This window comes from Chelonia mydas, chromosome 10 (genome assembly GCF_015237465.2).
Source record: "Chelonia mydas isolate rCheMyd1 chromosome 10, rCheMyd1.pri.v2, whole genome shotgun sequence".
NCBI lineage: Eukaryota > Metazoa > Chordata > Testudines > Cheloniidae > Chelonia > Chelonia mydas.
Genome location: NC_051250.2, coordinates 17,642,448 through 17,655,948, shown reverse-complemented (window position 1 = coordinate 17,655,948; position 13,501 = coordinate 17,642,448). Strand labels below are relative to the sequence as shown.

General features: G+C 38.5%; 1 protein-coding gene across 12 annotated transcripts in view; it reads left to right on the top strand.

Moving 5' to 3' along the window:
* Positions 1-13,501, top strand: part of TMC5 (transmembrane channel like 5) — a 55,645-nt gene that overhangs the window by 20,508 nt on the left and 21,636 nt on the right. For 6 of the 12 annotated variants that reach the window (XM_043524526.1, XM_043524525.1, XM_043524522.1 and 3 more), the window contains exons 2-8: positions 5,787-5,954; positions 6,773-6,990; positions 7,757-7,864; positions 10,135-10,251; positions 11,404-11,503; positions 12,635-12,725; positions 13,099-13,347. In XM_043524526.1, the coding sequence (XP_043380461.1) occupies positions 5,881-5,954; positions 6,773-6,990; positions 7,757-7,864; positions 10,135-10,251; positions 11,404-11,503; positions 12,635-12,725; positions 13,099-13,347 (957 nt within the window). In that variant the 5' untranslated portion in view covers positions 5,787-5,880. Of the gene's footprint in view, positions 1-1,476; positions 1,703-4,065; positions 4,130-5,786; positions 5,955-6,772; positions 6,991-7,756; positions 7,865-10,134; positions 10,252-11,014; positions 11,045-11,403; positions 11,504-12,634; positions 12,726-13,098; positions 13,348-13,501 lie in introns of those variants that run through there. The other 6 variants (XR_006284564.1, XM_043524519.1, XM_027826794.3 and 3 more) reach the window with 3 other exon arrangements.

The window sequence follows — 13,501 nt, the reverse complement described above, 5'->3', positions numbered from 1 at the left end:
AGCACAGAAACCGTTTCCTGACCTTGTCAAATCTTTTTTTAAAAATTTATTGTTTCAGTAGTTTACGTTCAGTACAGTTCTGTACTGTATTTGCTTTTTTGTTTTGTCTCTGCTGCTGCTTCATTGCATACTTCCAGTTCCCAATGACGCGTGTGGTTGACTGGTCAGGTCATACTCTGGTGTTCGGAACGCTGAGGTTCTACTGGAGTTTCTTTTAAAGATATTAGGGAATAAAAACAGCGGATGTCACATGCTGGGTTCCAGGTTGTGTCACCCTCTAATAGCTTGTCCACAGAGGATAATAATCGGCAACTGGTTTAGTGGAGTTATTCCTTCGGCTTAAGTCACAGAAGCCTGTGTCTTGATGCTGAAGGTCCCAGGCATCCCCTGAAAAATCACTCTATTCCCACCAGATCAGTAAACATTACTACTGTATATTTATGCTTACATAAAAGCAAAAAATAACAGGTTGCATGGATTCTGCTCTTGATCAAAGTATACCAAAAATTTGATATTTGCATAGAAATAAGTTACTTTTCAATGCCATTCTGTTACATTGATACTGGGGCTATTACTATGCAAGGTGGGGCAAAATAAGCATGGCTTAGCGTGGCAGCTACTGGGAGTTCAAAATGGAAGAAGAAGGGAAAAAACAGCCCACAGTATAGGGGCGGTTAACCATTTTACCATCAATCCTCAGTCAGTAATGGAGTATGGAATAGACCTTAGCTCTGGACATGAAGAGGAAAAAGCACAAGCATTTCAGTGCTTTGCAAAATCTTCAAGACTTACTGCAAGAACCTCAAAATCGGGTAGTGTCATGCTACTGTCATGCTGCATTGCGTTCTAGCCTGGTGAGTTGGAATAAATCATACCGTATGTATTTGATTAGCTGGGCCTGTCTCATGTCATGTGACCAAGGAATCAGGCCATGGCAGTAGGAGTCCTTGCTAGCTGATTGCTCAGGGAGGTTGTGTTGTGGTTGAGCTGTGATCCAGTGGCCTTCTGTAATTGCCCCAGTTTGGGCCTGATGCTGCAAGGTGCTGAGCACTCTGGGGCTATTGGGACCTTTCCAGAGAGCACCCCACCCTGCAAACCCCATTTGAATCAAATGTGGAAAATGTCCACATATCTGGAGTGGCTGAATTGTGAGTTACAACAGTGCCTTAAAAACATGCATGTGTGCATATGTGCACACATCCTCCCTCCATGGGAAGGAAAGGACCATCTGGTCTATTGCTACTGTACATTTTCAAATTCAGTATTACAAGGATGCCTAACTCAACAGCCCCCAAACAATGAGGGAAACAACATTAGTGCATGAGATAGGACATGAGAGAGTTATATACTCTATGCTGTACCACCTCCAGGATTATTTTCTCAGACTGTGTGTGTGGTAGGTGGAGTCTGGGTACGCGTGTCAAGAAGTGAAAGTAGTGGTACAGTGTCTGAACCTGGCTTGCTGTGCTTATGAAAACATAGACATTTGCACTGTGCTTGATCTAGGAAGATTTGCAGGATGGGAGAGAAAAACGTGGCCATTGTGTATCAGTCAGCTGGCTGCACTGACTTGCTTCTGCCAATCTGGAAACATGTTAAATCAAAAATTAAAGCATCAGTGAAGGAAGAGACAGATTAAAAAAGCTAAATCTATTTCTAGAAGAATCTCTAGTTTCTAGACAACTGAAAATGACTTTTTAATGTATGTTTATCCGTAAGAATTATAAATGTGTAGAGGCTTTACTTTTTGGGACGGGGAGTCTACATGTGTGGGGGCGGAATAGGGGAAGAATATTGTGGTCTTCATGAAATTTAGTAAATTATTTCAGGTTTCAGAGTAGCAGTTGTGTTAGTCTGTATCCGCAAAAAGAAAAGGAGTACTTGTGGCACCTTAGAGACTAACAAATTTATTTGAGCGTAAGCTTTCGTGAACTACAGCTCACTTCATCGGATGCATGCAGTGGAGAATATCTGTGTTGCTTATATCCATCCCTATTCAACAAATAATTCTAAAGAGCATGTTTCAGTCCCATAGAAGTCAATAGGGCTTAATCATATGCTTAAGGTTAACCACATTTAAGTGCTTTTCTGAATAAGGCTAGGCTGCTGAACTGTGCTATAAGAGGGAAAGTGAGTCCAGATTATGACACTTATCTCTCACTTATCCCAATCAAATTGATTGCCACTAAAACTAGCTGTCCTCCGTTGTGAAGTCACTCGATCTCTCGTAACATACACAATTCAGGCTCTATCTATCTTGAAACAAGGGTCCAGTGTAACAATGAAAATGTCAAAGTCTCAAATACACCCAACAGCTTAAATAAAATCAGATGCCATGGGAAAGTCAAGTCACAGCATTTGTTGTTGTGGACCTAGTCCTGCACCCTCTTACGTAATTGATGAAGTTCCCACAGACATCTGTGGTCCATGAGTCAGCCTTTTCTTAATGGTTATCTTACATAAACTTCAGCTGGTGCTTGCCAGAGCCTGTATTCCTCTTAGAGTTTTATCTCACAGGGTCTGACTGGTTTTGTCCCTAGTTATTTTGCTTCAGAGGCAGACACTCCATTAGCTACCGCTGTGTTGGATCAAATAGGACTTGCCTGATCTGGTGAGTCAGCAGAAGAGCAGTGTAGAATCCTAGAACCTGATACCCTGTCACAATATTAATTTCTTTTAATATCAATTTCAGATTGACAAACTAATTAAAATGTGCTAGTCATGAGGAACTGGGTAGAGTATATTAAACAGGAAAGGAATCCATAATATAAAAGCTCAGAGGGTGACAATAAAGAGAGAACCAGCCAGGCCTTTTATAAACTAAAGGCTACTTGTGGGAAAGAGTGTAGTTTAATCTGCTATATCAAATATTAGTGGTTCTTGGATGACTGACATTGCTTTTATGCTTGTAGAAGTTCTTTATAGTTCAAACAACTATTGTTGGCTTTAAAAAAAAAAGATCTTCAAGTAACTTCTAGATTGGTTTCTTTTTTTAACTTCAGGATTTGCATAACTACAAGCAGACCCTTTGTTTGTACACTGACACTGCTAGGAGTATAATGGCAGCACTCCCTCATGCTTTAACTCATTTGTTTGAAACTTGATAAAACAGGATGTGCATGTTTACTAACACCTTCCTGTGTGATTAACATTCTACATGAGGACAGAATGAAATCCCCGTATCGGCAGAACTAGGGCCTGGAGCTGCCTTACCACATGCGTTTTAGAGGGAGGGAGGAAAATGCGGCTGTTCTTTTGGATCTTGACCCAGAAAAAATGAGCCTACAAAAGTGTCTGAGGTACCTGAACTGTGTAACCCCAGAGGCTATTTACTGATCCAAAGGAAAGTGCCCACTCCCTAATGGCTGTCTATCCCTTTTATATGGCCCCTGTTACCACAGTATCTGAGCGTCCCCCAGTCTTTAGTGTATTTAGCATCACAGCAGGTCTGCGAGGTAGGGAATTGCTACTATCCCCATTTTACTGATGAAACACTAAGGCACTGAGACACAAGTGACTTGCTGACAGTCAGGCAGTCTGGTGGAGTAGGGACTTGAACTCAGGTTTCTTGAGTCCCAGGCTAGGACTTTAACCACTGGACAAGCCTTCCTCTCTGTGACACTGAGACTTGCTGAATGACTCAGTAATGACCCTTAATCTTCTCCTCGCCTCCCCTCCCATCTCCCAAACAGTAGGGGGAGTAGTTGTTCTCCTGTGAAGATTCATTCAATCAGAGAAGAATTTTTGAAGTGAGACTAGTGTAACAATATTTAGCTCTTGCTGACTGAGAGGACCAAATCAGAGGTCAAAGAGAAGGAAGGCATCACATGGCCTGACGATGACCTCCCACTTCCTCTCTAATGAACCTTGGTGAAAAGGTAAAAGGGCTGGGCCCCATTCCACAGCAGTGCCTCCTGGAAATTCATGGAGAGATCATGGTACTGGTTGCACTATTAGAACCTAAACAGAATGAAATGGAGACCAGTGGGGCATGGGACCTACCTTTTATGAGTTTGTCTCTCAGGGTTGCTCTGCAAGTCCTGACGGATGAGCTTTATTTTTTAGGGGGAGCAAGAAGAAGAGGTGGTATGTGGATTTTTGTGTCTGGCTGACCTTTTCCCATGGGGAGGTAGGCTTGCTGTGAAGGAATCTTCTGTTGCCTTTCCAAGAGCATTGTGTGTCTCAGAAGTAGAGCTGGTCAAAAATTTTCCAACAGAACTGTCTTTCATTGGAAAATGCTGAATTGGTTCTCCCAAATCGAATTCTAAACAAATTCTTCCTGTGAAAAATTACTAATTTTTGACTTTTGTTCTGAATCAAAACAAAAGTGTTTTTGTTTTCCAAAAATTTTAAGTTTTTTATGCGAGAGAAATTCTGTTTTCCAGCCAGCTCTCCTCAGTAGACTGACTATACTGTAAACCTGGCAATTCTTGTAACCCTATGCTTTTAAGTTGGGTGTGGTGTGAACGTGCTAATTACTAAAAAACTGGTAGACAATTTTTTTTATTTAGCACACACCAATTCTTAAAAAACATATATATCAAGTGTTGTCAAAGAAAAATTCTCACTATTATATTAATAACTGGGAGTCAGTCCTTCCTCAAGCAAAACCCCCATTTTGTCTGCTGCAAAGAGGAAGGATTAGGTTCGGGATTTTATATACATATATATGTACACTTGTATAACTGATTAATTTGGTCAGCTGATTACTGGCTTAATATGTTACTTTAAGGCTCTTGCAATCTTTGGTCTATCTTGATATGTGTGGGATTGTTACCTGAACAACATGAAAAGTTTAGCATTAAGTGCTTATGTTTATAGTCTCTTGTGGGCAAATATCAGATTCCATTCAGTAATTGTTTGCAAAGTGGGATGGGCAACTTCAGAATATATTTAAATTGCTTAATATAGTTTTTATTGCCAAGTAGTCAAAGGCATTAATCTGGATATAGCTGTGTGACTTGATCATGATATAATACACAATACTAAAACATGATTAATATATTATAATACACTTGTCTTTTGTACTAGTTTATTTTCACATAAACATGGATATTTTTGTGGGGTGCTATCTGCTGGGCCTTTACCCTATGTTCCTAGCATTCACTGAGTATAATCCCTCCCCTCAGGGTTGACCTCGACTAGCTACATTGAAACAAAAACTACAGTGTCTTGTCTCATTAGGGTTGTACAGTGAGATAGTTATCTCGATGTAAAAACCTACCTTTTTTAAAGCAGTGAAGACATAACCAGCTATACTTAACCACCTCTCTACAAGACTCTTCAGATTTACAGATGGAAACTTCTATAGCTGTGCCAATTGCAGGAGCTGGGCTCTGGTTTGAAATCAGTGAAATGTACCTAAAGAGAAACAGGATCCGTCTGTAGATCAGGGATCATTGGTTTGTTATATATCTTTAAAAAAAAACAAACTGATTTCTATGTTGTCAAAATGTTGGGAAAATCTTTTTAGACAAAATCTTCATGCTCAAGTGTAGTGCTTTAATTTTAGATAAGGGCTTGTATTTCTACATAGCAAATTTCACTATCTTTGTAACTACCAGTAAATACATGTTGTCCAGAGGGTAAATAGGACCCAGATGATGCTATACTCACTTGAGACGGTTCTCCATTTATACAGATCTTATTGCTTTATTCATTATTACTCCAGGAAGAATAAAGCAATTTTTGTCTTGTTCAGATTCTATTATTATTATTCTATCTATTATTTTTGTTCCTTGCTACTAGGCAGAAAATCTATTGGATCTAATTTTGTCTTTTATTAGATTCTAAATGAATCACCCGCTAATATAATACTGAAGCACTAAAGACTTCAGGTAAAGAAGATTTCTCACCCATAATCAAGGAATCAGATGCATCATGTTTTATCACGATAATGAAGCCTTTGAAAACCCAGACTATCATTACTCAGAGACATTGGAGATTGACAGAAGGTAAGTTTGAGGAATAATTTATAAAAGGCTTGACCAATAGTACTGTTGGTAATAAAGGAAATTGAATATTTAGAACGCATGGGAGTGTGGGGGATGGAACTTGTTACCAGTTCTATTTTTGCCCTTCATTTCAATCACTCCTTAGTTCTTGTCTGAGAATGTCTGTGGAGTCTCTCTTGCAGTGTTGTTGTAGCCATGTAGGTCCCAGGATATGAGAGAGACAAGGTAGGTGAGGTGATATCTTTTACTGGACCAACTTCTGTTAGTAGAAGGTACAGATCTGAAGAAGAGCTCGGTGTCACTCAAAACGTGTACCTTCCACCAACAGTAATTGGTCCAATCATACCTCAACTACTCTCTCTGTGTTTCTACATTTGTCAGAGTGGCTCTGTTATTATTTTACACTTTAGAGTAATATGTTCCAGGATTTATAGTTGCAGGTACCAGGGATTTGTTGGTTTCATCAATTTTTCAGCAGATGTGCAGCCAAAAAGTTTACTGCACGCTTGGAGCCTGGAGCCTGACTTTACAAATGCTTATGCATATACTTACTTTGAGCGGTCCTCCCGCTGATTTCAGTGGGACTGAAGTTTTAGTCTTTTTAATTCAGTTTGTGATTGGCACTTAGGTCAGAACTTTGATTCTAAGGATTGTATGTTATGAAAATGTTTTTAAAATGTGGTGAAGTGAGATGATACATAACTTATTTATGTCAAAACATTGTTTGAATACTGCACATCTAGAAACAAAGGTAAAAAGATATATCTTACCTTTTTGGTCACTGTTATTCACTCCTTTTTGTTTGTTTGCTCACACAGCAGAGAAAGGAATTCATCCTTTCACCAAAACCTTCATGATTCCTCCCTGGATGATGACTCGTTGTACGATTCCTATGAAGGTCACAGTGGAAGAGGACAAAGAAACCAGGATTATCCCTTGGCTATACCGATGGCCTCAATGCACCCTGGTTTCCAATACAGTTACAGCACATCGAGATCAGCTATGCCCAACACAAATCCATATGGAAATCCACATAGTACGTAATTCCACATACCAAAATCCTATGTATAATAGACAGTATTTTGGGGGTTCATTCCTGAGGTTGATCCAAATACCTGCTCATCTTGATTTCTAAAGGAGCTCTACATTCAAGGCATGTTTTATAGAAGTGTTTTATAGAAGTGTCCCTCTTAGGAAACTTAAAATGTAACATCTTTGTGGGCAAAATGAGAGGGAGAAAATCTCTTAGTTTTTTTTTAAAAAAAGAACATTTTAGCAAGGATTATTTCCATCCTGTCACTCCAGAGTTTTATTTTTTCTTATGTTGTGCTTGGGAGGGGGAAAAACAGAACATTAACATTAGTTACCTACATTTTAAAAAGTGGGTTTTGGGTGCTTTCTTTTCTGCGTGCCCAACTTGAAACGCCTTAATGAGGCCTCATTTTTAAAAAAAATATTTTTTTTGAGCACTTTCTGAAAATCAGGTACCTTTATGATGTCTTATGTTGAGCCTCCAAAAATTGAGACACCCACAGTCACTAGCTACTCTTGAAAATGTAGGCAGCTAGCATCATTAAGTTTGCCTTTCAGTAGTCTACGGCATAGTGTAACTATACTATACAATATAATGATTGATTTTAAATGGGCATACTGTATTAGAACGAAGGAAGAGCATAATTCTAGGGTCTATTGTGCTATGCACAGTAGCACTGAGTTTATTACTGTATCAACAAAGCCAATCTTCTGTGAAGAGTTTTAAACATTTCTTTGTGGCTTAATACTTCTGCTTTTCCCTCTAACAGCTAATCCTTCCTTTGAGTATGAGCCAGAACTAGCATACACACCTCCCTCCACCTTTCATGCCGCGGATGGTCCTGATGTACGCAGATCTTCTGATATGTCTGATGGAGGTAAGGCTTAAGGCACAAAGATGGAATGGCCAATGAGAACATTGAAACTTCAATCTCTAAAGGAGGATGACAGCTGTCTTTGGCTTGAACTAAACCAGACTTTATCCCTTGATAAGACATTTCATACTAACGAATGTGGAAGGTTCTTTATTTAGTTCAGGTGGCTGATTGTCCAGTAGTCCTCACTGAATCCTAGTCACCCTTAAATATAAAAATCTTTCTTAACAACACCACTTCATTGTCCCGGGGCTTCCTGGAACATCCTTGTGGGTGGTGGACCCCATCTCGTGGCAATGAAAGTGGAGTTGGTTGGGAATTTTTTGATGAATTGTTTTTTTATGAAAAAATGCCCGTTTATCTAAACTGAGACTGTTCATGAAACAGGTTTTGATTTGAGGAATCTGCCAACTTGAAAAAAGGTTGTAGGGGGGAAAATGTCAAAATCTCTTGACATTTTCAAAACAAAAACATCAAGCTTTCCAATTCAGTGACTTTTCACTTTTAAAACCTTTTAGTTCAATTTCAGAGGGTTGTGGGAGGGGCTGAAATTGAAACAAAAAGTTTTGATTGACCTGGGTTGGGTTTGTTTGGGGGTTTTTTTTTTTTTTTTTTTTTTTTTTTGGTTTGTGAATATTTTTGAGATTTTGACTTTTCGTCATGATTCGATCTGAGAAGAAATTTTGAACTCTCAAAAATGTATGTGTGGGACATGCAAACTGCTCTCTCCCTCCACCCCTCCCCAGCTGTATGTGAAGAGTATGAAGCAGAGTCACCTATTTGAACGTGAATTCCCTATAAGCAGGTGTACCCCTGTAAATCACTTGTGAAGTTATTCAGGGGGTTGTGGGCCCAAATTCTTTGCTACTGTGCTTCCACTGACGTCAGTGGAATTACACCTGCAGAGAATTTGGCCCACCATGTCTGTGTGAAGGATAGTCCTTAGTAGTACCTAAAGGGGTGGGGCTTCGGGCAGAGGGGTAGGGGCCAGGGGCTAGCCTCCCCCACAGACGCATTCGCCCACCACCCATGCAATTAACCGACAGGTCCTTTGGGCCTGGAATAGTGTAGTTTAGGGTTGAATCTTTGACTAGATACTGGAACACCATCTGTCTTAAAATGATGGTATTAGTGGCACTTTATTGTCTGTGCCATGCATAACAGACTATATTGTGGATCCATCAGGTTTCAGCATCCTGTAATCCTTTTCATTGTGACATATTTGGTAACTGTTGGCTGCTTCTAGAATTCCTTTAATGAAGAATTCTCTTCTGGAGTTGTTGCCTAGATACGCTGGAAAAACACACCTCTCTTAACTATCCTTAACCAACTTTAACCTTTTAGGAACATGTAAATGGATCTGATTAGCATCTGATTTGGGAGGGAAATTGGAGTCTTACTGGAAAGTAACAATTATGTTGCTTCATGGAAATGACCTGTTTCAAAGTTCCACATTATAGAACATAGAGTGAGGGAGAGAAACTTAATAAATTTCTCCTTAAGACTTCTAATGCTTGGGAAATGGGTACCCAGAACAATCAACTGAAGGATAAACTTCCAGACATTGAGAGTCCAGGGAGTAGCTCAGAAAAAAGACAAACACATTTTCCTTTCTCTAATCCTTTTAAACGGATACAAAGAAAACTGGCTCTGAGTACAAATGCTACTATCCCCATTGTTTATTCAAATCTGAAGGGAGACATTGCTGAAGACCCACAAAGGGAGCATTTGTTAGCAGACACTTCAGACTTTCCTGGTCTTCTAACCCCAGAAAGCTTAAATGCAGAAGGGGAATGCAGCTCTGAGCTGCCTGCATCTTCTTCCCAAGTGGCTGCTAGTGACCAGAAAAAGGTGTTTGTAAACTTTTCTTGCTCTTCAGCTTCAATAGAGGAAGGTATAAGCATCCAGTGAACATAGTGCTTTTGAATATTGGGATGGGGTAAGAAGATGTGTTGAACTCTGATAAGAAAATGGGAACCTATCTCTTAGGGCCAGATTCAGATACCCTTACTTATGCTGAATAGTATGTTATTCCAGCAATAATCTCACTGAAGTCAGTGGGAGTACTTGTGTAGTAGGGTTTACCCTGCATGTATCCCAGTCTGGCCCTTAATGTTCAGTTTTCAAGTCTGAAAAATTACACATCAAATGTGGGAGGATGGGTATTCTTTACTTAACTGGACTATGTGGAAAGTGAATGCGTAATGAACAGGTCTGGCTAAGCTAATTTGGCATTAAATTTCTTAGTTCACTAAAAAGCGTGTCTTGTTCAGGTAGCTTCAGTCAGAGATATAACAGAAGACAAGCTGACCTGGTCTACAGGATGCCTTCCAGCCTTCTCAGACTAGACTCAAATGCAGAAACATATAACGAAGACAAACATAAACAAGGTAAGGTACTTAGAGAAGTGGTGCTGGGATTTAAATATATTCTTATCCCAGAAAATTGTGGAGGGCCTTGATAGCCAATATAGAACCATAAGAGAACTTGAAACAACTTGCCACAAATGGCATTCTCTACACTAGAGAAACCCAGTTGTGAAACAGTAGGAGTGTTGAGGGTTGGGCTTGCTAAATACATTAGCAAGAGCTGGGTGTAAAAGCCTGACATGGTTGAGTTTTGCAATATTTGGCCTTGTCTTCACTAGGAAATAAGATGTATATCTGACATGTTAGCTAACATGTTCCTTAATTGTGCTAAAATCCTGTCTAGGTTAAACAATTTGTAGTTCTAACACATGTTAACAGGTTGCGGTAAACCTTAAGCTCCCCACAAGGTTTTATTGTGCCAGGCTAACATGGGTTAAAATGATAACTGTTTAATCTACACTAGAATTTTAATATGTTAATTAACATGCTACCTGACATGTTTTTAAAATACACCATTTTTCCTAGTGTAGACATGGCTTTTATGCCCCTAGCTGATGCTATTTTACATTTTTGATTCACATTCAAGTGACCCTCTCAAGCTGACAATTATTAAAACTTATAATAAGCCTCAAAATAACAGATCAGAGCACTATATATAAAAAGCTTTTCAGCAAATGTACAATTTGTTTCCATTAGCACAAAATTTACACAATACTACTAACGAAAAATCTTTTTTAAACAAAATTAATTTTCAGTTCACTGTTTGTTTTTTATGAAAATTTAGAAACCAAAACCCAACTAGAAAAAACAGCAGGTAAGAACCTTTTTGGAAAGTTTGAGTCAATGTTTTTGCTTATTTTGTATTACAGCCCATTGTACTAACAGTAAACCATCACTGGGTATGAATGGTTTTTGAAAGCATTAAAAATTGTATTCTCCCAATGTATCAGTATTACAGAACCATTCATTCCAGAAAACTAAGAATATTTAGTGCAATACCACTGCTAGCTATCACTAGCTCTCAATTTCATATAGTTTAGCTGAGTCTTGGTAGCAGTGCATATTAAAAGTCTTATTTCCAGTCTTCTTCCTCTCATTGTTTGCATGAAAGTTAAGATGTTGTTATCTAAAGTTCTGGATAGATATAATTTTTTTTGTACATCCCACCGATAGAAGAAAAATTGATCAAAAATCTTGCAAGCATGTCCAGCAGAGAGAGAATTAAAGCAATCCAGAAGACACCAAAGACCATGAAAGAAAAGAGAGACATCAGGTAAAAGCAGAATGTTTATTACAGCTTAGTACTAATGTGAACACACATACTGTTTCTGGCATCTACTTAACAAATGCAGGTGTCTGCATATTTCCTTGCTAGATCCTCAGTCAATTATGGAACAAAACAACTGGAAAATAACTTATATTAATAACATGTTTTAAAGTAGCATCTTATAAGGCAAGTCAGCATTCGGTAAGGATGGCAGGATATGCATTTTTGTTGGATGGGAGCAACATTTCCTCTTGTTGACAGAAATATCCTGTTCTGTTTATATAAGAAATGTCATATGAAATATGGATTGTGATGTTTAAGAGTTTCAAAAGTGTTTTCAGCAATAAGAGTGGAGAAGAGGCCAAGCAAAAGAGGTTGAAAGTAATGGCTGATTTACCACTATCACAATGCCATTGTAGAGGCTATCCAAAGCCCATCACCAACAATAAGCAGGTGTTAGATGCAAGGAGGCTAGACTGGCACCAGACTTGTCTGTCCTGAGGCAGGCTGCGAGTTAACAGAAAGACAAACAGCAAAGCTGTCTCCCTAAAGTCCACATTTGAGTAACTTTTTGGCTGCTACTGAGTAGAGCTGGCTGGGAATTTTTTTATCACCTTTTTTCTGAAAAATGCTGATTTGTCAAAACTAAAACTGTTTTCAAAACCAGGTTGATTTTTAGTTGAATTTTCCAACTTGAAATTTTTTTTAAAAGTTTTTTAAATGTCAAAATGAATTTTTTTGATAATTTTAATATGAACAATTCTGATTTTTTGCTCTAGTTTGAAACAACTTTCTGTTTTGAAATGTGAAACTAATTAGACTGAAAGCATTGTTTTAAAAAATGTTGAAATTGAAATAAAATATTTCGATTGACCCAAACTGAAAGTTATTTGTTTATTATTTTGGGGGGACTCTTTCATCTAGCAAAATTTTTTTGTGATGTTGATCTTTTGTCCTGATTTAGGATGGTAAAAATTTTCAAACTCTCAAAAGAATACACTGGCCATATCCTGCCCAACTGTGCTCCTGAGCACGTACATAACATTTGTGTTTGCAGCAGTCTGTAAAACACAATATGGTATGTTAAATGAGAAGTTCCTCTTTGTTTTAATCACCCTCCTCCATGCTGTTCCACAGAAATAAAGTTCTCATGGAGAAAACGAAAAAATCAGCGAGCTACCGTACTCAGATTAACTGTTGTACACAGTGTCTGTACAAAACAGCATTGGTAAGTGTAACCTTCCTTGTTCACACAAGTTGGGTTAAACTTTTTAAAACGAAGATCTCATTGCTAACTCCAGAATTGCATAGCATATTCCCTTGTGTTACCTTTACTTGCCAATAGGCCAAAGAACCAGTGCACTTTTATTTTTATTTATTTATTTATTAAGTTGGATTATGGTAGCATTTAAGAGCTCAAATCAAGGAAAGGCATCCTACAAATGAGAAGAAAGTGAAGGAGGGGAAAATGTTCCTAATTTAAAAATACAAATATGAGAAATGTGGGATTGTCTTGTGTGACTTTAATTTGAATACTATGTAACAAGTGCAGTATCAGATTACCTGTTAATGATCATATTTCTGTCTCCTTCTAATATTAGTCCTATCGGCAATTTAAAAATGGCCTGTCGGAATATTGGCACCTATTGCAACTATGGCAGAAGACTCTGAAAGTCATCGGTGGCAAGTTTGGAACCAGTGTTCTTTCATATTTTGTTTTTCTGAAGTGGTTACTGACTTTCAACATCTTCTCATTCCTTGTAAACTTCAGCTTCATAACAATCCCACAGCTTATAGTATCAGGACCAAATAACCTTTCGTTCAACGGTCTGGAGCTTCTCTCCGGGGCTGTGAGTATGTAGAGGCGGGCACAAACTAATACTGTATACAAGAAATACATTTTATAAAATCATCCTAATGCAAAAAAACAGCCACAAGTATTTTCTAGTAACAGCTGGGTGGAGTGGAAAAAGTTTTAATAGTGCTCTTATTTGCTTCCGGTCA